Raw genomic sequence first — 23,970 nt, forward strand, 5'->3', positions numbered from 1 at the left:
GGAACGGTGGCGGGCAGCGTCTGCTCCTCTGTGGTCCAGCTCACGCCACCTGCACCCGTCTCCAGGACATGCTGTGTCTCCATCAGCCTCACTGTCCCAGCACCGGCTGCCTCTGCTGCTGCTGGGAGAAAACCAGCTGGTTACTGCCCGCAACTGGCTCCTGGCACTGCCTGCCAGAGGTGAGGGCACTGTGGGCATGGATGGAGGAGGGAGGCAAACACCCAGCAGCTGAGACATCACCTTTTGGACGCCTGCAGCCTGGTCATGGCCCAGAGCCACCCTCCAGCTGTGCCAGCCTGCCGGTGCTCCCTGCAAAGTGGCTTTTCCTGCCCCATCCCCGGGAGGTGCATGATGCCCACAGCACCGAGACCAGGTAGATCCGGCGCTCCAGGCTGGCACCTTGAAGCAGACAGGGATGGTGCCCACCAACGCAGGCAGGGGTGCTCAGAGGAGCTCACCAAGCACCCAGTGCCCTGGCTGGGTGCTGCCTCCTGTCCCCCCTGCCTGGGTCACCTTCCATGGGGGCAAGCCCTGTGGTCATGATCTGGGTGAGGTGACCAGGCCCTGGGGCACCTGCTGGTGAGTGACAGCACTGCACAGCACTCCTATCCCCCCACAGCCACCCCACGGCGACATCCTCTCCCCAGCCCCACAGTGGCTGAAGGGACAGGCTGCCCTGGCCAAGCGTTCCCAGCCCTGCGAGAGCCAGGAGCTGCCGTAAGCTGCCCAAACCATAGCACCAGCCATGTCCCCTGGCCCTGGGCTCTCCCTCCCCGAGAAGGTGCAGAATTAATGAGCTCCAGTCTGTCTTTGCCTGGCCATTTCCCATTGATTCCTGGGTCCCTGTTGCCCTGCCGCCAGCCTCCAGGGCAAGGGCGCTCTGAACAGGGCCAGGTACTGTCACCCACTTTTTCCCACTCCGCAGAGCTGCTGCTTCTTCCAGGTAAGCACAGTCCCCGGCTTGTCCATACAACACAACTGGAAAGGGATGAGGTCTTCCAGCCTGCCAGAAGCACATGACTGAGAACACATTCTCCACCATCCCCAAGCAGTGGTTTTACCTGCCCTTCAGAGGTCCCTGGGGTTTATCACCACACCAGAGACAAGGACAAAAACAAAAGCAGTAGCCAGGATGCCACAGGTCTCGGGCAGCAGATGTGTCTTGCAGGATCTGGTGGGGGAACACCTTGCAGGTCACTCTATCCAGAGCTAGCAGGGTGCTGGGGGGAGTGCAGTGAGAGAGGAAAAGCCCCCCCTAGCCCAGCATTAGCCCCATGTGCCCATGTTGCATCAAGAAGCACTAAGATGGGGCAACATCATCCTCCAAGCACCCCCCAACTGCTCCCCTCCAAAACCGGGGACTCCTTTCTCTCTGCGGGCTGGGAAGCAGATTTCCTCCTTAGCTCCAGCTCTGAGACACTCAGCGCAATGCCCCCACCACTCCCTGAGCCCCCCCAGCCAAGCCCAGCCCCGCCCAGCCATCAGCCCCCGCTTGACCAGCCATAGCCAGAGACACCCAGGGCCCATGAGCCCACCACAGCCCAACATCCCCTTCAGAAAGAAGAGCCCTGGGGCTGGACTCCAGGGCTCAAAGGGGTTCAAAGCCCTGCCGGTTTCCCCAAAGGCCACTATGCAGGCATCTGAGGAAGTTTAAGGGTGGACAAAGCCTTCAGGATGAGAAGAGCAGAGAAGGTCATGACTCACCGCAGATTTGGGGCTCCCACGGCTCCAGGCTTGCTTCCTGAATGAAGAGAAACTGAAGCCTTTTTCTAGAGCATGACAGAGGCTCCCTCCCCTCCCAAACAACCCCATGGCTATCTTTTCACCACTCTTATTAGCAGGACACAGTAGACCACAACCCAACAGCCCTGCTCAAAACACAGTCTGGCTCCATCCCTCCCCAAGCCATAAGAGGCACCAAACCTGGCGCTTGGCACTGATCAACACTGCTTTTCTTCTGACCTCAGGAAAAATTGTACCCTTAAAGAGGACAAACTCCACACCTCAGCCAGCTCGCTCCCTTCAAGGCTGAGCAAGAGGAACCAGTGCTGAATTCCTCCAAATCTCAACCATGGTGGCAGACGGGAGGAGAGGAACAGTCTCCCAGGGAAGGGCTCTTCCACAGCTCACTCACAAAGCGTATTTAAGGGCGAACACAGCAGGACTGCAGCATTTTCAGACTTAATAGCAAGCCTGCACTCATCAGCACCAGCTTAGATGCGGGGCATCAGAGGCGAGAAGCGGGCAAGTACATGAAATAGCAGAGGTGGACACGACGCGCAGCTGGGCACAACAACAGGACTAAAGCCCTAAGTGATGTCATCTGCAAGAAGCTAAATGCGCTGTGGATAAAAGGAGCCTGCAGCTAGTATTTCAGCCTTGCCTTGCAAGGCTATTTTTGCTTAGATTGCCAAAACGTAATTACAACTAAATCCCCCCTAACAAATACTGGAGAGCAGCAGGGGAGAGTCGTATTTAAAAGGAATTTTAAGTAGCAGCCATACTAGTACCTGATCACAGCAGGGAAAACAAACTGCTCCTGGAAAAGAGCATTTGGTTGAGAGCTAGTGACAAACAAGCGGCAAGAGCAGGAATAGAACCGTGGGGTCTCGAGAAACACAGAGAGGGATGCCACCACAGCCCGAGGAACTGCCCTGCTCCCTGCCCAGCGAGGTGCCAGCAGGCACAAACTGCCTGACCACAGGGAGCAGTTAGTCATCGCTGTCAGTGCGCTGAATGTTTCTAGAGACAGCCTAGGACTGACACCCTCAATGCAGAAAACAAACCCTTCAGAAGACTGAATATTTTAAACTGTTTTCTCTGCCGATCCTGGCTGCTTTCAGTCTAGACTTCAATAATAACACAGGAATTTGCAATTGGAGTAATGAGGCTGAAGGTCTCCCAGTCCCCAAGGCCGATAATTGTCCCAGACATGGGCCGCTAGTTCTGCGGTCGTGACCAAATTGGCCCAAGCAGCCCCTTCTCCTGGGGGATTGCACAGAGCACGTAGGGCAGGAGATGTGCCCCATCTCTGGCTGCAGTCTCCCCTCCTGGGCCCAATGCAAAAGCTCTATTAAAAACGAAAGGCAATTGTGTGATTCCCCAAGGAAAAGGGGAAAAGGCTGGAGCTGTTAATGAGTACAATTAGTGTTGTAGTCAAGCAGAATCAGAGGAAAAAATTAGCTCCTGTTGTTTCCGTGGCATCCGAATTGCAGCCATGCTGGCTTTCCAGGCAACAACCCATCAGTCTAGCCTCACCCCAGAGGACAGGAGACAGGGAGTCACTCGCAGCCCCTCTTCTGGTCACAGCTTTCATGCAGCTATAAGCGGCAGCCTGGGCCATCACCCTCTTCTGCTACACCCACTGGAGGTCCAGTTTCCCAGATGGCCGGAGACTTGCAAACCTCAGTGCACCCCAGAAGCACGCATGGCCCTGCATTCAGCCTTTCCATGGATGCAACACAGGGCAGCACTGCTGGCTCTCCACCGAGACAGCCAGAGTCAAGGCAACTAAGTGAAACTAGGACAAAGAGGTGTTTGGTGTAAGGGAAGCTTGCGTCCCTCTCCCCAACAAATAGGGCTGGGTGCAAGGCACTGCTAACCAGGGAGTATGAAGAAGGGCAAAGACAAAGCAAGCATCTCATTTTTTTAAGCAAGATGTTACATCTCTAACTCCTCTGCCCATGTAACTCTACAAATATGGTAAAGTTTGGCCACCCACTGGCACTTGGAGTGCTTTGCTGCTTCATGTAGGTGGGCAGCTCAGGGGAGGACGCTTTATGGAGCTGGCAGAAGCAGGCCTCGGACCTTACCACAGCCTAGAGAAACACCATCCCACCAATTTTTAGACAGAGCCAAAAAAAGAGAGACTGAAAGAAACAAAGAGACCCAATAATTTATTGGCAGAGCTGAAAGGGGGCATTTGAAAACCATAGGGCTGACTCTCAACTGGGAAGCTCCTCCCAGCTGCAGAGAGATTTATAATACTGGTATCCCTCAGCAAAAGGCTCTGACGTTGAGGCAGAATCCCAGAGATCCTGCATGCCATGTAGAGAAAGAGAGGAAAGTGCTGCAAGATGCGGCCCCAAGGGCACGCTGCTAATTGAAAGGTTGGCCTCCCGCCCCACTGCTAAAAAAAAGTTTGTGTATGACAAAATCAGCCTCTATTGTCACCGCTGCTGGAGGGCTTCAGATGGATCCTTCCTCCAAGGAGGAGTGCGAGAGAGTGGCCCATGAGTCCCTTCAGAGGTCGGAGGGCACTGGTGGAGACCTCTCAGTGCTTTCAACACGGAGAGAGGAGCTTAGTGCCAACTCTTGTTCTCACAATGTGATTTTTGTGTTTCGAAAGCTTGAATTATCCCTGGAAAACAGAGGGAACAAAGAGGTTAAAGGTGTGCATTCCTTCAGATCACAGCACCCCCCATTCCACCCACCACGGCTACCAGTGTTACCATCCCAGTATGTCACTCAAATCAATGCTCATTAAACCTCCTAAGCAGATCTGCTTTCTAACTAGAGACTTTTCACATAAGTCAACCTGCTGCTCCAGAACACCTGGAACACAGGGAGATCCTGGTTCATCTCCGTTCATCAGGAAGAAAAAAAAAGTGTCCTCTTCTGTGAGCAAAGCATATGATAGACTCTGGAAACCTCCCTGATAGACTCTGGTGTTTAAACAACTTGCAACATCTCTTCCTTCCCAAACATTCATCCTCAGGGATTCTGCTTGGAGCACAAATATACCGTCAGTCCAACCTTCTCCTGCCTCTGTCCCTCGTATTTAGGTTCCTTTTGTCATGCTGTCAGCACGTTTAGCTCTCTGGTCTCTCCTACCTTAAAACAGTATCTAATCTGAAATGGATGTTTCCCTCTAGTTTAAATAGAAGAGTTTCTTCAGCAGCTTTTACTCACATGAGTACAGCCACGTGAGTCGGAGGGGCTACTGACAAAGAAAGGACTGCTGGTCCACAACCTTCATTTGTATAGTCTTGCGGCACATGGCAGCACTTGAAGATGGGGCAGGTTACAGAAACCTGCGTTAATGCTTACTGCTAGCCTGTGAGCAGCAGCAATAGGCAAAGCATATTTACACATTAATAGAAATGTGGTGTGGTTTTTTTAAACTCAAATGGAAATAAATGAGATTACAATTATTTTGAGAGGATAGGTTTGGCAGCCCTTCCCGTAACAGGGACAGAGCAGTAAGTTGCCCAAACCAAACACCTAGGGATGCCCCAGCACGTATCACACCAAATCGGCAGAGCTGCGTTGAAGAGCAAAGGCAGCAGCTTCAGAAGCAAGGTGCTCTGCAGGACTGTAAAATCCTGCTTAAACCCTTGAGCTAGCATTGTGTGCTGCTAAGAGCTGCACGGTAGCTGTAACATCACAGCACAGTGCATGCTGGAACACCTCCCGGAGGCAGGCTGGAGAGCTGGAGGAGTAGAAAGAAGTAAAAAACACTCTTTAGAGAGTTAAACAAGTTACTCTGCTATGATATCACAGCAAAAACCATGCTGGAGGCCATCTGCAGAAGACTGGGGTTCACCTTTGCACTTGCCAGCAAAGCAGGCTGTGCTGCCGTTTGGGAACACGATTCAGGATTCATTAACTGGATTCCGGTTAATTTACAACAATGGTTTGGCTTTCTATCCCATACTGTACTTTCACCTGTGCCATCTACCTCAGGAGGACGCCACACTTTGGTTAGCTCTTTCTCGGACAGGTTTCTACATTTCCCCTCCTTTCGCCTTTATCGGGGTGCCCCAGGCCCTCTGCTCATCACTACTCTCCCTGCTCAGCATAGGTAACCCAATACAGTTGAGAGCTAAATCAGCTCTGTCACTGTTTTCCTATACACTTGGCACATTTACTGCCTTCTGAGACTGGTATTTCATGAAGTGAGCTGGTTTCCTCTTCTGGAAGGTCACTTGAATGTCATCTAACAATAACAACACTACTAGGTGTCTGTGTAATATTTTGTAACCATTGATCCTTCCAAAAAGCCAAATCTGTGAGGAAAGATAGATATTATTTTCACCCATGACTTCAGAGCAAGCTATGAGAACACTGCTTGCCCAAAGCTGTGGAGGGAGGTTTTGGGATCCCCAGTGGCCCCTCGGAGCTCGGCTGTGTTGGAGCAGCTACATGCCACCATGGGGTGGGGACTGAGCGATGTAACGCTTCCTTCCAGCGGGTTCCTCTGCTCTGGCACTCGGCAATGCAGCAATCCCACTTGGCTACAACCAAACACAACTCTCATCGCCAGGGCTCCTGCTAGCCCTTTTTAAGGAAAGGGCCTGCCATCAGGGAAGTGGGCACTGGAGGGGAAAAACAATCTGAGCTGCGAGGCTCACAACAGCCCTGAGCTCACCTTGGCTATTTTCTCTGCACATGGTTGGTTGCCACTACCAGAAGTAGCAGGTGGTTTCATCTCATTAGCCACAGCATTATTATTTCTAAATACAGTAGATACTGTGTTTCCTTCCTGAACAAGCTTTTATTGACAGACTAATTTATTCTGCTCCAGCCCACTGTCAAGAGCAAAGGCACGTATGCCAAGCTCCAGGCGCCTCTCTCAGTGTCCATCACATGGATGTGCTTAGCATTCATTTACCACTCCATATCTGCTTACAGTTAACCCTGGGCAACAGATCCAAGCTGAAGACATACCTCTCAGCCTCCTGGGACAAGGTCTGGGATACAAGTGCCTTGCACAGAGGAAGGACACGTTAGCAAAATAGCACACAGCATCACAACAGAAAATGCTGCGTGAATGAAGACCACAGTGAATGTTGGTGTCTTTGGTCAAAAAAAAAATTAAAAAAATCATTTTGACCTTTGGGAAAGAGCCAGTAGCAGAATGGGCCCACCACCAGGCCCATAAGGCAAGAGAACATGCCAGCCCACAGCAAGAGGGTTGGAAGCTGAGAGGTATGCCATGAAGTCACATAGGAAGAAAGATGAGGCCCTACCCTGGGTGTGACAGAGGGAGGGGGAGCGTTCGATCAGCGGCCACTGCTGTTCACCAGGCCATGAAACTCCTCCCAGGCCCTGGCAAGCCAGAGGGAAAAAAAAAATGAAACAAAAAACAAAAAAAACAGCACTTCAGATCAAAGGCTTCTTAACTTTTAACGAGAGCAGAAACATTCAATGGCGTTTGAAAGGCATTTGTCTTCAGAGAGCAAGGCAATATTCTCTGATAGCCCTAGTGGATAGAAGCATCCTTAAAACCCAGCCAAACATCTGACAGCGCGAGGCAGCTTTAACGTTCTGCACAGACATGAAGCGTTCCCACTGCCTGCTGGTGATATAGCCACATTAATACCCAGAGACAGGTACGACCTTCCCAGTCATAAATGGAATATCCATTTCCTATTGCTAATAAAATAGCCGATGTTACATCTTTCTGGAGGATTATCACATTCCTTGGCTGGTTAAACTCAGCCAGTTACTGGCCTCATGCTTCACCACATACCTGTGTATGTAGTAATCCCCCCAAAAGGGGCTTCTTTTAATGTCACATGGCTTAGTTATTACGACATTCTTCGATCAGGTGGCAGAATCCAATTGTTATTAGAAAGTCTCATTTCCTATTGTAAACCTGCATTGTTAAAGACGACCCAGTAAAACATTACAGCTATTTGAAATGAAAATGTTTTCAGATAAGTTAGAGGGACAGGCCTAACGCTGCATTCCCTGGTGGAGAATGTTACTGACGGACGAAGCTAGCAGACTGAAAAATTGCTGTCTGTTTTACAAAGGCAGCATACTGAAAGCCCTCTCAGGGAAAAGATGCGGAGGTTAATGTGAGCATGACTATTATCTTCTGGGATCAGAGACACCAAAGAACCTCATAGTTCTCCATGCCCAGCAAAACAGTGCTGGTGCCTACAGCACATGCCAAGCCATTTACTGAACCCAGAGAATCCCATGGAGCTGCAGGGACCTTAAAGGGAACCCAGGTCAGTCATAAACCCAGACCGCCCTGCAGATTTTGTTGCTGGTACTTAGCAGCTACCTCACATCTTGTTTTCTGCATTGCCCTATCAGGCCACTGCAACACAACAGGAGAATCCAGAAATGGAAATCCTGTATTAGTCAGCATCTGTGCCAAAAACAGACCCCCAGCCTGGCTCTTACCTGAGCCTCACAGAGTCAAGCTCCCAACCAACATTTGCAAAAGCAGCTCAGGTGTCATATGCTCTTTCCCAGCAAAGTCATAGCCCAAATAAACACAGAGTATACTGGCAGAGTGCCTGTCACGTGCACTCTGCAAGACTGTACACCACATACAGGCAGTCTTGCTGGGAACCCAGCAAAGAGGACATAAGCAAGAAGCTTGTCGCTGTGGTGTACAGCTTGGAATTTGTGACACTGCCTTCCCAGACCACAGGACAGCAAATTCGTCTTTTGAAAGCGCTGAAGGTGAAATCCTGAAGATCACCGACTTCAGCACCTTCAGTACAAGCCTGGTGAGTGGCAAAACACTCCAGTTCTTCCCAGTTCAAAACTGCTTTGACAAAACTTCCAAGAAGCAACTGAATCTCCATAGCCCCCCAAGGCACAGGCTCCTGTGAACTACCAAGGTGCTCAGCTGGTCTAAGAGAGTCCTTATCTATGGCTGGCTAGGTTTTCTCCTCAGTTTCCCTCCATCCATGGTAGCTCAAAATCCTCCTGATCTTGACTAGGATGGACAAGTAACAGTTATCCATGGGAGTCCCAAAGCTACATGGTATCTCTAGCTGACCCTCAGACATGAGCCCTTGAAGCTAAAGGAAATGTGAGGGAGAAAGAGAGCAAAGGGTGCTGTAGATGCAACAGGACAGCACGCAGGACATAGCTGTGGTGCATTAGTACACCAGGTCAGATCTGCAGTTCAGCTTGACGTACAGCAGTATGCTGCTTGGAGGAGAGAAACCCACAAGTGGCTCTTTCTAAGCAAGGCAGCAGCACAGAAGTCCCTAAATGGGAACTTTCCCCCAAGTCTCCCCAGCCACAGCACCCTTCAAGGCCACAAGACCAAGAAATCTTCCAGAGAAAGGAAAACTGCCTATGTCACCCAGTCAGCACATGGTACTAGACACTGTGGGTACAACTGCCTCCCTCCAGAAGAAAGTTAGGGGGAAGAGAAACTCTGGATCCGAAGTCCTCTTAGCTGCTGAATACAGGTTGGAAAGCTATGCACATCTCCAGCCTTGTTAAAGTCTCTACCTTCACATCTTCCCTCCAACCTCCCATGCCTTGTATTTCTACCAGATTTCCATCACCCATAATCACATCTTCTCTCTTTCCTCTCCCACAGTTCTCCCCAAACTCGTAACTTCTGTTCTCTGCAGAAGGGACACAAGGGCAGATTATTTGTCAACATAACCGATAATTTATTACCCCTTTCAAACCAAGGAGTTCCCTGTTCCAACATCCCAATAACATCATGCACATAGTCCTTCAGCTGCCAAGTCCTTCTCACAGACATAGAGAAAAAGCTCTTCCAGCCAAGAATTTTTAAGCCAAGATCCTCATACATATTATAGTACTAATTACTCCAACTATGTGCTGACTTGACTGAAAAAATCCACCAGGATGTGTCTGCCCTAATGTACCTAAACTACGCTAGCGGAGCAAACTGCTCTCCATTTCGTACCGAACAAGGCTGCCAGTTAATTTTGTCTGGCAGAATCTTTACAACCTGTGACGTGCCAAAGGCACAGTGCCAGAGAGTCTAAGAGGTTATTTTTATGTATAGACATTTTTAGTACCTTATTGCTATACTGTCTGCACAGCGATCAGATACTCAGTGAATTGATCCCCAACACTTAGGTTATTCCCGTTGAACAGATGGGAAATGGAAACATTAGCAGGCTAAATAAAGCCAGCCAGAGCTGTTCTTTCACACTCATTCCTGACCCACAACTGTTGAAACTTCCCACCTTCTCCCTCACTGCCCAGGGTCAGGACCCAGGCAGGGCTCCCTTTATCCCCATCAAGTAAGTTGGGGAAAAAAATGCAAAAAGGAGCCGCTATCGGAAACTCCAGCAAAAAGAGGAAGAGCAGCCACAGCCGCTTCAAGGGACTTTCCAAATCATCACTGTGCAAGCAGCACTAGCTGTTTTCTCCAACCACCCTCAATCTGTAAGTCCTAGCAGTTCCCCTTCAGTATTTTCCTGTGCAGCCCTGCCTCCTTACCATCTCCTTCCGCAGCTAAAAAAGGAGACAGAGAGCTCATAGTGCATGCTACCCTCACAACAGTCACCAAGGTCTGTCCCTTCCACCAGCCTGCGTGCAACCTCCCAAGCACACTGATCACTCACTACTCTCTGCAGGTACGGTGTTCAGAGCAGCACAGCCTCTTCCTGCGTGCTCCCCATGTTCTATCAGAGTGTTTGGGATTTGTTCAAAGCCAGTCAAGAACTTTGTGACAGGTCTGAAAACTAATAGCTTTAAAAAATCTAGGATATTCTTCTAGCCTGAAATAATTCTTTCACATATCTGGCAGTATCTGTAGCAAAGGCAAACAGGGAAGCCATCGTGACTTTGAAATGCACACATCTGAACGGACCTCCTTGAAAAGAAACATGAAATAAATAGGTTATAGTCACTTCTTTGGTAAGAGACAGGCCACCAAGATAAGGAAGCCTTTTACAAAGTCACGGATACTTCTGAATAAAGCATACTACGGTGACAGGGAACAAATCAATGAATCCATCATTTCAAAGCACAGGTCTACGGAAGTGCTCTTAGACTTGCAGCACCTGGAAATATTACCGGAATTGGAGAATGGAGTGATAAATGAATTAAGCCAGTATTGCAGAGACTCAGGAGAAGAGGACAGCTATCAGATCTGGAACCTCACCGCTGTCCTCTAGCTTTTATTCCTGCTCTCAGACTTGAAGGAGTGAGGGTGAAACAACGCAGATCTCTAGAGCTGGCAAGACCCAAGGCAACCTGCCTTCCACTGACAGGCATCAGACAGTGTGTATGGGTCCCATTTGCAAACCATCTAACTTTAGACAAGGTTAACCCTGCCCACACCATTTAAGATACAGTCAAAGGCAAAGATGACACAACAGCAGCATTGAGGAGTTCTCCTAAGGTCTCGGAAATTAGCAAGCAAATGGAGACCAATGCTATAAAAACGTAACAGAGTTACAGAATTAGCTGAACTCTGATGTAACACCAAGGGAGACTTCTCACAAGCACTCCACCACCAGCTTACTGTCTCACAAACACTGATCTTCTTGCCCAACACCTGCCACTTCCATGGGGATTTCTCTTCCTCACTTTTTTGTCCTGAGAATCTTGCCCCTGCAGTCTTCTTAAAGTGCATATGCTTATTCCCTCCACAGGATATTTGCTTGTTTCCTAGCTAAAATATAGTCTGAGGCCATTTCCTCCAACTGCCTGCAGTGAAATGAACCCAGTGCCAGCCCTATTAAGATCAACTATTCTTCTCATTTACTCGAGCCATCCCATTAGTTATCAGTGGTGACTTTGAAAGGAAAGGATAGCTTTATACCCTGCTCAGCTCTCACTGCAGCAGGCACTTACAAATAACTGAAGCTTTGTTTCCAGAAAAAGCAGCCTTGCTTTAGAGCTGACAGGATGATCCATAAAGTCACACAGTGACCAAAATATTTCCAGACCAGCCTGCTCAGTGGCAGCCTGCTGTATGGCCACAGGTCTGATTTCTCCTGGCATAGGAAGCAATGTTGTTGAATTTGCCTGGGATTCCTGGATGGTACTGCAGGTGAGAGCTTTCAATGCAGGAGATGGTCACTGACCACACAGTTATCAGTACGGAAAAGAAAGGCTGATAACCCCAGGCAGGGCCAAGGTATATGCAAGACAGCAAAGCACTTCACACTGCAATGCTCAAAAATCAAACTTTACAGTGATCACTTCCCCTCTACCCCTCTCCCAACTGCAGTTCACCCACTACAGATACCTCAGTATTTTCAGTGGCTTCATTGAGACATGACCAGGCTGTGCCTAGCAATATTCTGCTTTCAAAAAAAGCACTGTGCACCTCCTAAGGCAGCAAAAGTAAGAGGTCATTATTTTTTTTTTTTAAATTCCAAGCCACAGGGAGTGCCACTGTCCATAACCCACTGTCACTGCTGGACCATGTCACCTCCAAGGTTAACAGGTTCTGCTCATCAGCGTTGTTAAGTGGTTCACTATATCCGAGTGCACCTCTCTCGGTCCACCTCCGAGAGAACAAAGAGAAGCGATTTCTCTCCAGCTAGTGAAACAAGGTAGCCCACAAAATGTCACATATGTTCTTTTCAGGTGCTCAGCACTGTAACATCTAAGGTACTATAAATCCCCTGGAATTAAGCAGAGTCCAAGAGATTGCTCTAGCTCTTCTAGCAAGATTGGAAATTAATACAGACTGGGCTGACCCTTCCACTCGCTGGGATTTAGGCAGCTTGTCAATATCACAAGCAAGAGAAAGGACAAACACAGGAAAATTGCAATGAAAGATCTGCTTATCTAGCTAAAGGCACAAGCCCCACCACTGTGAGCAGAAAGGACAGAATGCAGAAGAGCTCCTTCGAATAGCTGTGAAGCAACAGATACTTTTCAAACACAGCTTGGCAGCACCACCGCTTTCTGAAACAAAGGGGGCTGCAGCCTCACTGACAACTCATGAAAAATGGTGTCTAAAAATGAGTTAATATGAAATGCATCATCACAAAAGGCATATATAAAACCCGAAACACAGGGCTCAGGTTCCACAGTGAGGGGCATGCTAGCAATTTCTACAGAAGCGTTCATTTACAGTTTGTCAAAAGCTAATCCAGGTCAATTCACTACCTAAAAGTCAAGGTTTTGAGAAACGCCTGTTCTTTTCTTGCTAAGCGTGCTCCCTTCCCTGAAGCACAATCAATGCCAATCAAACCCTGCACATGAGCAGAGCTCTAGTGGAGAGATGCAGCCCATACAAATGAAAAATGCCACAAGCCCCCCTAGAAAAGCAGCCCTGACAAAGCCTACAGCACGGCTCTTCCATTAGAGCCTTTCATAAAACACAGCCAGAGTGTGAATATAGAGTGCTGGCTAGAAAGCCCTCCCGAGTCATAAATCACATGGTACATGCACAGCATAAGTGGAGTTTATTCATGACGGACAGTATTTCAACAGGGCTTGATAGATGGGCGAGGAAAAGGAGCCAGACTTTATGGAGGATAGAACTAGTTACACAAGAGATTCTTCATTAGTGAGAGAACCTTAATGATATGAAGCATAGCCAAACAGAGTCAGACTGAAGGCTGGGGCTGTCCTGCTCTTCTCTGTCAACGAAGCAGGCACTGTCGCCTCTCTGCAGCTGCTGCTGCTTGCTGCCTGCTGGTACCAGGCAAGAAAGGCACAAGAAGTCAGTCCACGCATCACTACACAGAAACTCCCCTGACAAGCAGTTCTGCTCTGAATTTACACCAGTGCCACTAGAAGCAGATGTCGGACAGCGCTGCAATCAGACTGCTGCAGCTCAAGCGAGGCAATGGAAAGAAGAGCTCTCATGATCCCCTACATGGCGGAAGGTTAATTGCTTAGATCTACCTCACTAGGACACCATCAAACCAACTCCTGGCTATCCCTCCTACCCACAGAAGAGTAAGTGGGAGACAAGCCAGTCCTCTCCTATTTAAGAATTGCTCCCAGCTGTAATCTGAGCTACTAAACTTGATTCCTCAAACACCTGTTATTCTTGGACAAGCTCATTTTGCACCATACGTCAGCAGCACAAAATGAAACTTTGATGCTTTGCAGGAAGAGAGGGCAGCAAGCATGGCATGTTACACTGTTGTAGGGAAATAAGACCACGATATTGGATGCACCACCACTCAAGGACTGCCATGTGCCAGGGCAAGAACATTGCTATAGCAGCATTCTCTGTCCTAGGAAGTGCTGGCGGTGACAGCTTATAAGGGAAAGGCCACATCATTTCCATTCTAAACTTGCTACGTGAACCACCACCACAGCTTTGGACAATTGGCTCAGGACACAGCTTTCCCTACAGAGACTGAGAGAAGTCAAACACCTCCCTTCTCTCACCGCAAAGCCGCCTCAACACAGTCTGCAGTCTGCTACTGCTGAACAGGAGTAAAATATCCTGTTACGTGTCCACATGAGCACTTTGCTAACTCATAACATGGACAGAGTCGATAGTGCCCTCTCCTGGCAAAAAGTGCATGAGAAATGTTACTGGCAAAATCATGAATACGAGATTTCAACAGAAGTGGGAACTTTCAGAAACCAAAGCTGCCTGGAAAAGATTCAGTTTAATAATAATAATTTCTCCTTCCCTTCTCTTTCCCACGCACACAGGAGGGAGGGCCACATGGAACCTACATGCCTACAGGCAGTTTAAATGAGACCTCTGTATTATTGCTAGTGACCCACACTCACAATTGGCCACAACTGGAAGCCAGCTCTCTGCTAAAAACAGGATTGATCTCACCAAACTATTTGACAGCACACTGATGACAGGGTGATTATGTGGAAAGGACAAGCTAGTATAATGAAAGGAAGTTATGAAAGGTACCTGCACCCTGATTATGGGCTAGATTAGAAAGCTCACTGCTCTATCAATGCCTTATTAATTTGTTTCACCACTTCTTCCGGGTACACCTTTTCAAGCGTTAATTTAACCAATATGACCTAATCAGTGTATTGGTTTATAATATGCTTAAGAAAAAAAGAAAAAAAATTACATTATTCACCTCTAACTAATACCTACATATGCAATTTTTCGTCACTTTGTGGGAAATAAAAGTCACCCTGAATGGCCTGGTATGGTAAGCTATAATAGGTTTATTTAAAAATACAGCTGTCCTCTCTGTATACCATGATCTTCTAGTCTTGTTAAAGAGCCTCTGTCACCAGGGCCTGGAAGACTTAATATACGACGTTTATTATGATTAGAAATCATTTGTACAGCACTGTAAATTCACACAGCACTTTCCCAAGACCATTTATAAGTCTAATGGCACTATAAATCCCCGTTAGCTTCCGCACTTTATTCCCCAGAATCTCTATTTATTCAAATGATCTCGCCCCCCCCGCCACTGCAATCTTGTCTTTGAATACATCAAGCCACAGTCCCACACTGGGCTGCCCATCTCCCAAGTGACAGGCTGGGTGGATTGCTAACAAAGCCCTGGACTATACACTTCAAAAAAAAAAAAAAAAAGGTTTTACTATTAGAACCAAATGTCCCTAACAACAGCACAATAACGACACAGATATTTGGCTTTCAAAGCGCACTGGCAACAATTGCTGCTGTTTGTATTACTGTTCGCAGTGAACAGCCCCAACGCACACGAGCACTTCTCTCAATTCTTGTGATCTGCATTAAATTGCTCAAGCACGCATGCAACCAGCAGCAGGCCCTCCCCCTGCCACCACACGTACTTGATGCTATCGGTGTGTGTTTTATATTCCATGATGGTGTTGGGAGGTAGGTTGAGCACTCTTCGTAACGTATCGCGTATCCGGGCTGTTGTGGCCTGGTCGCTGGCTGTCTTGTTCCATATCGAGATAATATCCTCCTACAGAATAGCATGTGAGGGGTAAGCAGATGGTACTTTTTGTAGCCCTGCCAAATGGAAGTACATGCCAGTTCTCAGAAGCGCTTACCTGGAATCGGACTGAGACGACTGCCCCACAGATTTCTTCCCCCACCATAAACTGTTCTCCCAACATTGCCAGAATGAGATTCTCCCAGCATCGTGATGCTAAGCCCTTTCGCAGACGGATAATCCATTTACCACCATTTTTGTTGGCATCATCCTAGGAAGAGGGGCAAGAAATCGATTTGTTTTCTTCTAGCTATTTTTCTGCTTCCCACAAGACCACAGAGCCACAGACAGGAGCAGATATTGATTGGGTGGGGCAAGGGACAGAATGGAGGTATTTTCAAGCAAAAGCATTTCACTTCTCCCCCATACAAGCAGAGACAGAAGTATACCACTTTGAATACAAAGTATTTGAAACAATGACTCTCAGCATTCCAGATGAAGCTCTATGCACTGAAGACTTGAGCTCTAGTGTTTTGATCCCACTAGCAAAGACTAACACCAGCCTACCAATCTATACACAGAACCAGAGGCAAGGACCCTAAAACTATTTCTAAACCCGAGACTGATTCCCCTTTTGTCTAATCCCCTGTATATGTACTTCTGCTTGTAAAACAGGAAAAATACCTCATCACAGAACATGGAAGGCAGGGAAAGAGTTTGCGAAGTGATGTTTAAACGCAAGCGAAAAGTTGAAAAACACTTTCCTTCCACATTTCCAGGAATGGGCTCACAAGTTGGGTTAACACAGAAAGGACCAGTCCTTCCTCTAGGAACCACTGACATTATCACACATCATACAGCTGGATGTTTGTTCCAGACTGCGGTGACCCAGGGAAATAACCAAAAATGAGGGGAGAGAGTAAAGAAGAAATTTATGCTAAGCATCCAGTCTGTCACCTCAATATTGTGATTCCATATGTTGCACCTGAAAAAGAACTGAAAACTGCTACAGACTCCCCTGCTTCACCGAACGCACACCTATGTCAAACAGCAGCTCCTCCTCTGTACAGAACGCTGTGGCATTCTCTTGTACAACACTGTAGCTGGGAAATCTTACAAGGTGAGAGGGGAACAAATTCCATCCAAAGCCAAAGAAAGAGAAGTAGGAACAAGTCAAAGAGGTGGCAGTTAGGAAGGGAAAGGAAAGACAGGTCTAGGACAGAAACAGAGAAGAACAAAGGATAACTCAGATGGGACTGCACAACACAGGACATCCCTGGCCAAATGACCAGCAATCCCCTCTGCCAAGCTGGGACACACCTTAAAGATGCTAGGCAAGGCAGCCCAACCCTTCCTAATGAAATGAAGTTAACTTTATTTTAGCCTTAAAGCTTCTTTAGGGCTCAGATAAAACTAAACATTTGTGTGCTCTCAGAGACAGCAAGTGCTAACGAGCAATCCTGAGCAAACATGGAAGTACCAGCGAACAGCAGCATTCACCAGATTGCCACTTTTCAGGTATGAGCTAAAGCCTGTACTGAAAGAGCAAGGCATCAGATCCGGACAAACCTCAAAGCATGACAGCAGCCACGTGCAAGGTGAAGAATCCAAATCAACACAAGTTCTAGGAATGTGGCATACTCCCATGAGAGGCAAACTACTTTCTGATTAAGCGTCCTTGTTTTCCAAGTTGTGAACATCACACTCTAAGAATTAAGCCTTCTAGGCTTCAGCCTTTAAGCAGGGAGTTAGGTTTAACTCCTCAAACTTTCTACAATGGCTAATGGGGGTCAGAAGAGAAAATGGTATTGCTCAAAATATTTCAAAGGTGGTTTAAGCAGGTTCAAGGCTAGAAAGAGAACAGTGATTGGGAGGCAGATGCTGCACTGTGTGTTTTACGGTTATTGTTAGTTTTCTTTCAGGTTAAACAAGCTTCGGTTCAGTCAAGCATTTGATTTCCCTTTACCAGAATAATAATGATCTGCAGCCCAGTAAATCACCAGGGAACATTATGCTTAGTGCTTCTGACTTTACCTAGAAAAGGCACAGACGGATCCAGAAAAAGATCAGAGCTACATACATGCATATATGTGCCTACAAGAATGACATTAAGTAAGGATTAGTTTGGAAGAGAAAGGAGCATAAACAAAGCCCTACAAAGCAAGCAGCAAAGGGAAGGCCAGCAGCAAGATCCCAGGTCCTCTTCTATAAATACAAGAAGGGAGTGGGGCCAGAAGTAAAAAAAACAAATCTCTCCAGCTCCATCTTAAAATGGCTACAGGGAAATGCTTTATAGAAATGCTGGTATCATTAACTTGTGGACTCTCCGGCTGACACATTATCAAAGCAGCTAGCTCACTAGGAGTCCAAAGAGGGTTAAACATTTTATATAAATTGTATTTGCAGTAACTGGCTATAAAACACCTTGCTTAAAATAATGGCCAACTAGGGTCACATATAAATTTCTCAGGACCAAGCAGCATAATTAGGTACTTCAGAGCAACACATAAAATCCTCATATTGCGAACGGTATTGGTCATTGCTGGAAGCAGGCCAGGAACTGGAAGAATGATTTGCTGGGCAAAGATTTTTTTTTTCTTTTTTAACAGATTTGGATAGGAATGAACAGTAGCAAACTAAGTGCCGTGAAACAAAAAAGCAAATGAAGGGCTAAATCTTCTTTCCATCTCCGGCTCTACATACAGCTGTAGGCTTTTAACCACATGCACCTCTTCCTTCCTTGTCTGAAAAAGGAGGGTTGGTTTCTTATAAGCTTTGCTGAATTCCACTTACATAGGTCCAGCCCTTCTAGAGGAAAGCCCCACACTGCTGTCACTGGACAAAGCTATAATAAGGGGCAAGCATCTACATCAGGAGGCACAGAGCTTAGTTGGGGTCCCCGCTTCGTTGGGCTCCAGGCAACATTGCCCAGAGATCCTCTGGACCCACAGGCAAAGGCAGTTCTGTAACCTTTGGGGGAGTGCAGCTAGCAGCTCCCTGCATCTTCCCTTTCCTCTGCCAGCAGGTCACAGGACTGCTAGGTTACATGGGACAGAGTCCTGAGGACAAGTTTACAGGAAACCCAGAAGAAAGACTGCACGCAAGAGAAGTCTGAAGTGCCATTTAACGACAAGAGTCCCTTCACTGTAGAAGTTCCCTCCAGAATACTCTGGGAAAATATCAAGGCAGAAATGAGAGCTCCAACTCACCTCCCACATGGGTTTGATCCCCTCTTTGAAAAGATGGAAGTCACTATGGCCTGTCAGGTCCCCAGGACGTACCATGTGACTGTAAAACCGCCAGAACTGCTCCACCTGCAATGACATGAACCACACACCGAGGCTGCTCAAACTGTTCACAGCCAAGATTCCTACAGAAACAGGCTTCCCTTTCTACACCAGCTGGCCAGAGCCACCTTCCCCATTTCTATTCTACTTTCTCGTCACAAGGGTGTTGATTAGGATACCCAGAAGGCAGCGGTAGGATCAGAGCTTGGGTGCCTGTTTCTGACTGGCTCCGTTACCAGATGACCACTTGAAATATTCAACAGGTGCCTCCAAAGTCACTTAGTGTTTCTCTGAAGAAATCTGTGCTAAGACAACTGCTGCTCTGGAGAACAGTTCCAAACATATCTTGTAAATCCTACTGCCCAAACTTTCAACCAGTGGATATGTGTCAAGTGCATCAGCTACAACCAAGTCTCTCTACACTATACACATTAGCCCTGCATTAACCACTGCTCTCTGCAATCGTGGAGACTGCAGGAGCCTCCAAATGAGACATTTTTTGTATTTAATTTTACTGTATCCAGGTTTTAAGACAAAAGACACATTCTGGTGCTGGTTTAAGATCTTAAGGCACCATTCAGAGCTTTTATTTAAATACCTCTTATTTCCTTTTACAATCTGCCATGGTACACTTGGACCACTTCACTTTGACCAGTTTCCATTCTGGCACCCCTGTGTCTACTTCAGATAATCTGGCCGGAAGGCAAAGGAATTATCTTTTCTAATTCTTCAAAATAATATATTTATCCTTTGAGATTCTCTGGATAAGAAAGGATTTTAAAGAGGCTGGATCTTTAAAACAAAACAAGGCACTGGAAGAGATTATACTGATTTCCGTATTTTAAGAGGACTCTACTCAGCAAGACAATAGCTATTAAGCAGACCAGCAGTGAAGCTGAAGGGGTCAGACACCGTCCCAAGTACTTTATCAGAGACCTTAATGACTTGGTCAGCACTTGGAATTCTGCTCCAATCTCTGACCTCTGCCATCCAAGCAGGAATTTGCTTTTATAGCCAATAAAATTATGAACCAAGACTGAGGTGGGGTCAGAAGCAATCTATTTTTGTCAGACACATCCAAATGCAGTGTGGAAATTACATTCTTACACCGAGTAAATATGCCCTCTAGTGGTTCGCACTTAAAACCTTTCAGAGTTTTCTACTGAAAAGCAAAGAATAAATCTGAACCCAGACTTAGGCTCAGACAATTCTTTCTGAAGCTTGTTCTTCCTCCTCCTTAAACAGAATTTTGAACCAAACACATTATCAGATCTGCTGGCCAGTCTCTCTCCATCCTAACTGAACTCTAGCACTTCCAACCTACAATAGCACCCACAGATTCTTTGCAGCAGACAACAGAATGTGTGAAGTTTTTCCTCTAAGGAGCTAAAAATCAATGTTAAGTCTACACTGATTTAACAGACTGAAAAGTTACTGCCAGATCATCAAGCAGTAGCCACATTTTTCATTCACTGAACTAGAAGTACTTGCTCACACAGGGGAATAGGAGCAGTAACTACCCATGATGATAGGCTTAGAGCTATTCTTCCCACTCTTATCCTGTATGGATGCAATAACACAAACCAGCTGCTTGGACAGGCATATTTTTGCAGCCTCCAGAAGGGATAAAGGGGTATTTTTACAAATTCTCACATTACAGGAGATAAAGATTTACTGGTGGGCAAAATTAACATTTGCAAGGGACCCTGGAAAATCTGGACAAACTACTAGATTAAAAAAAAAAAAAAAAAAAGAAAGCAGCCAACAGACTTCCTAGCCTTGAGAATGGTATTGTATGTGGTGCCTCTACAACGGAGACACATTTTGCTTATGTATCTTGGGATCTTAATGATGGTTTTACACTGCCAGTGCCATGCAACAACCCAACACTGCCTTTCCAGGATACGCTCAATTTATTCCAGGAATAAACAACCACAAAGAGTGGAAGGGGAAAGGGAGAGCAGTTTGCCTTTTAATGAACTTCACTGCAACACCAAACTGCACCTCAGTCATCACTTCCAGACAGACAACAGGCCACCAGCAGCTTGTATATACAGCACGCCAGATGCTTGTTCCAAACACAGTCTTTGAGGTGGAAATACGGACAGGGGGGGAAGTGTGTGTGGGGGACTGTACAGTCTTTGCTTCACACCTACACTGCATCCAAAAAAGCTGTTCCTTTCTTCTCTTGCTTACCTGTCAAGTTCTGCCGCAGCTAGCGGATTTAAGCTACATGGGAGTTCTTTTCATTTTCTATTATTATTCCAGCTACCACCGTTACTGCAGGCACAGATGCCTAGCACAGGGCAGAGGAGAACTGCTTAAGACATGTCACCTGCTGTAGGCAATTGAAGAACTCATATGTAAGTCATGGCAAATCACTCACTCTCCTCTGTTCCTGACAAGAGCACAGCCTGCATGTGCATACACCTAGCACACAGGGAGTAAGCCAGCCACGATGACCACGCCATGCCCAAGTGACACAAGGACAACAGGGATATACTCACGGAGGCAAAGGTGCCAATCTGTTTGATGTTCTGTTCATAACTCTGCGAGCTGGTAGGCCTCCCGGGTGTTCGTCTGGAGTACCAGAAGGTGTAATTATACTGCAAGGGGTGCTCAGCTGGCCCTGGGACAACAGCCTGCAGGACAGAAAAGCTTGCTTACTCCTTATACACTCCTCTAAAGGGGGAAATGGGAAGAATTACATTCACAGCATCAGAAGTCCACATGTTCCTGCCCTCACAGACTATAAAACAAACAACTGATCCTCATTTTTACAGAAAAATACTATTTCTGTTAATTGTCTGAAATGGACCATTAGGCTAACAGCAGCTGACTACTTCAAAGAATATTAGAAATTTGCAGTGCAGAAGCTCAAGACAGAGTCACCAAAAAAGCAACCCTCATAACTATTAGAGGCAGTATTACTAAACTTTCATTTAGTCCTTAACTGTTCCTATTTCAAAGGAAAAAAGACAGACAAACTAAAAAGGGCAATGCAAGAGTTTCAACTTTTTAAAATTAAGAAAAAAAAAAAAAGACACTCTCCTCCTCTGGGAAGAACAAAACCCATTTATAGTAAAACATGATTCAAAAGCAATTATAACTCTTTGGTGACACCAACTCCCTTAAGCAACCAACACCCTAACACTCTGGGAGGATTAGTCTGTCTTAAAACTCGTTATGTCAGCTTTGGCAGAACCCATCGTTAGCAGTAGGCAGTGATCATTTTTCAATTTCCAAAACATCCATTTCTGATTAAAAAGATTTCTAATGAGCATAAAAGAGGCTAACGAGGACTCATTACCCAAGAGTCAAAACTGACAGGAAAAAATCCCCAAAAAGCCCTCATCTTGTATCACTTGATATAGTTACAGGAGTAACTAGGGTTTAAATCTCTACTCCGCTTTTGTATATGGCAAGTTTATAAGGACTGCATTACTTTAGACAGAACGGCTTTCCTAAGCACAAGATAAAAAAATCCAGGATGGATATATGCCTTCTTAACGAGGCTACACCACACTCACAAAGACCCCCTCTTAAGAGTTATTTCAACAGTGGCACAAACACAGCCTGGTAAACCAACCGCAAGCCACTACTCCCCTGTTGATCAGTCCTTCCCCTACACGCTCTTCCAAAAAGTATTTTTGGGAAAATAAAGCTTTATTTCTCATTTCCATTCAAAAGCCTGGCAGAGCACTTGCTGCGTTTGTAAAGGGAACATTCACCCCTCAGATTATATACCTCCAAAACCCACACAAAATTATCCAAATGCTAACATAGCCCCTCTGTCTTCATTACAACAGTAACAGCGCATTAAGCAACCACAGCCCACCAAGACACGTTTTCCTTATCCCTGAACTGAAGACACTCCCACATCGTGCCCCAGCGACGGAATGCAGGTGCCAGCACCGTACCTTCCTCTTGGTAGTACTCTGTGGTTTCTCTCGATCATTCTTTTCCTTCTCACTGTCTTTCTGTGTGTTATTCTCCTCGTTCTGGTCATGGTCTCCACTATCATCATCTTTCAATCTGATAAAGAAAAAGAGCAAAGAAAGTGAGTCTTGCCTCTCGCAGCTGAGAGGTTTCATACCAAACCCCAGTAGTCCCCACTTCTAAACTCCCCCCTGGTACAAGGGCCATCAGCGTTGGGAAATCTACGCTTCACAACCCCAACTACTACTACTTTGCATGCCCAGAGCCCACCACAGGCATCTTAGGCACACACTTTTAAGCAGAAGCAAGAAAATACCTTTTTAGAACAAACTCAAGCAGTTCGTACTAGACACAGCTCTGCCACAGAAAACCCCAACTACCGTCAGGACCCGTTACTACTCATCAGGAGGCAAACATGGAGACCCTTCACTGTAACTTTGCCGACTCTCTCCCACCAGCTCCCCACGCCCCTAAGCCTAGCAGAGGCAGCCCCTCGGGCGAGCAGACACCACGCCAGCGCCCTGCACCCCGCAGGTCTCCCCGCCCGTACCATTCCCTGCGAAGGGCCGGAAAAGATGAGCGAGAAGCGGGGCCAAAAGGCGGCCCGCGACTCGCCGGTCGGCCCGCCCCACGGCGGTGCACGGTGAGGGCTGCCCCGCCACGAGCAGAGGCTTGTGCCCCCACCCCTCGGGCCCGCATCCCCTCAGGGCCAGGCAGCAGCACCCGAGCAGGGCCGGGCTCAGGCGGGAGGAACGGGGCTGTGCGCGGCCCCGTGACTCATCGCGTCTCGCCCGACCGGCGCCGGGGCAACGGCGGCGGCGGAGGGGAGTCCCCGGCAGGGAGCGGGGCCGCGCAGCCCCCCGCAGCGGTGGGGGGGGTCGGGGAGGGCCGCGCCGCCGACTCACGCGTCGAATTTGTTGTTCATCGTCGCTCGCTGCCGCCACCTCCGTCCACCTCAGCGACTTCCGCTCCGCCGAGTCCACTCTCCAAAGCCTTCCGCCGCTTCCGGCGGCGAGGGCCCAGCCGCCCCGCGCTTCCCCCCGGCGCCGTAAGCACGGCGCACGACGGAAGGAACGGAGGGGAAAGGGAAAAAGAACGCTCCCGGTCGCCATCTTGAGTGCGGACTCTGGCGGGACCCCCGCCGCAGCGCAGCCGCCATCTTGAGCGTGGCGGGCGGGCAGAGCCACCATGTTGGGTGTGGCGTAAGGCGGGTCCGCCGCCAGAGG

At 47.6% G+C, this 23,970-nt stretch overlaps 1 protein-coding gene across 2 annotated transcripts; it reads right to left on the bottom strand.

Annotated features, from left to right (window-relative positions):
• Positions 1-3,875: 3,875 nt before the first annotated feature.
• Positions 3,876-23,729, bottom strand: EIF4E2 (eukaryotic translation initiation factor 4E family member 2). Of its 2 annotated transcripts, XM_076341205.1 has the most exons (8): positions 23,650-23,729; positions 22,726-22,840; positions 21,313-21,447; positions 18,728-18,832; positions 15,637-15,789; positions 15,412-15,548; positions 6,972-7,050; positions 3,876-4,360 (listed from the first exon to the last, which is right to left on the bottom strand). In XM_076341205.1, the coding sequence occupies exons 1-7, from the start codon at positions 23,667-23,669 to the stop codon at positions 7,005-7,007; spliced, it is 711 nt and encodes a 236-aa protein (XP_076197320.1). In that variant the 5' UTR covers positions 23,670-23,729; the 3' UTR covers positions 3,876-4,360; positions 6,972-7,004. The 2 variants fall into 2 exon arrangements, with proteins under 2 accessions (XP_076197320.1, XP_076197321.1); XM_076341206.1 differs by lacking the exon at positions 6,972-7,050.
• Between the last annotated feature and the right edge of the window lie 241 nt (positions 23,730-23,970).

The sequence above is a fragment of the Aptenodytes patagonicus genome, chromosome 6 (assembly GCF_965638725.1).
Source record: "Aptenodytes patagonicus chromosome 6, bAptPat1.pri.cur, whole genome shotgun sequence".
Taxonomy (NCBI): Eukaryota; Metazoa; Chordata; class Aves; order Sphenisciformes; family Spheniscidae; genus Aptenodytes; species Aptenodytes patagonicus.

Bases quoted from the DNA above. Each gene is read 5' to 3' on its own strand.
- EIF4E2 (XM_076341205.1), bottom strand. From the start codon at position 23,669: ATGAACAACAAATTCGACGC. The intron at 15,790-18,727 runs GTGAGTTGGAGC...CCCTCTTCCTAG, and splicing joins GGATCAAACCCATGTGGGAG to GATGATGCCAACAAAAATGG. The intron at 15,549-15,636 runs GTAAGCGCTTCT...GCTATTCTGTAG, and splicing joins TCGTCTCAGTCCGATTCCAG to GAGGATATTATCTCGATATG.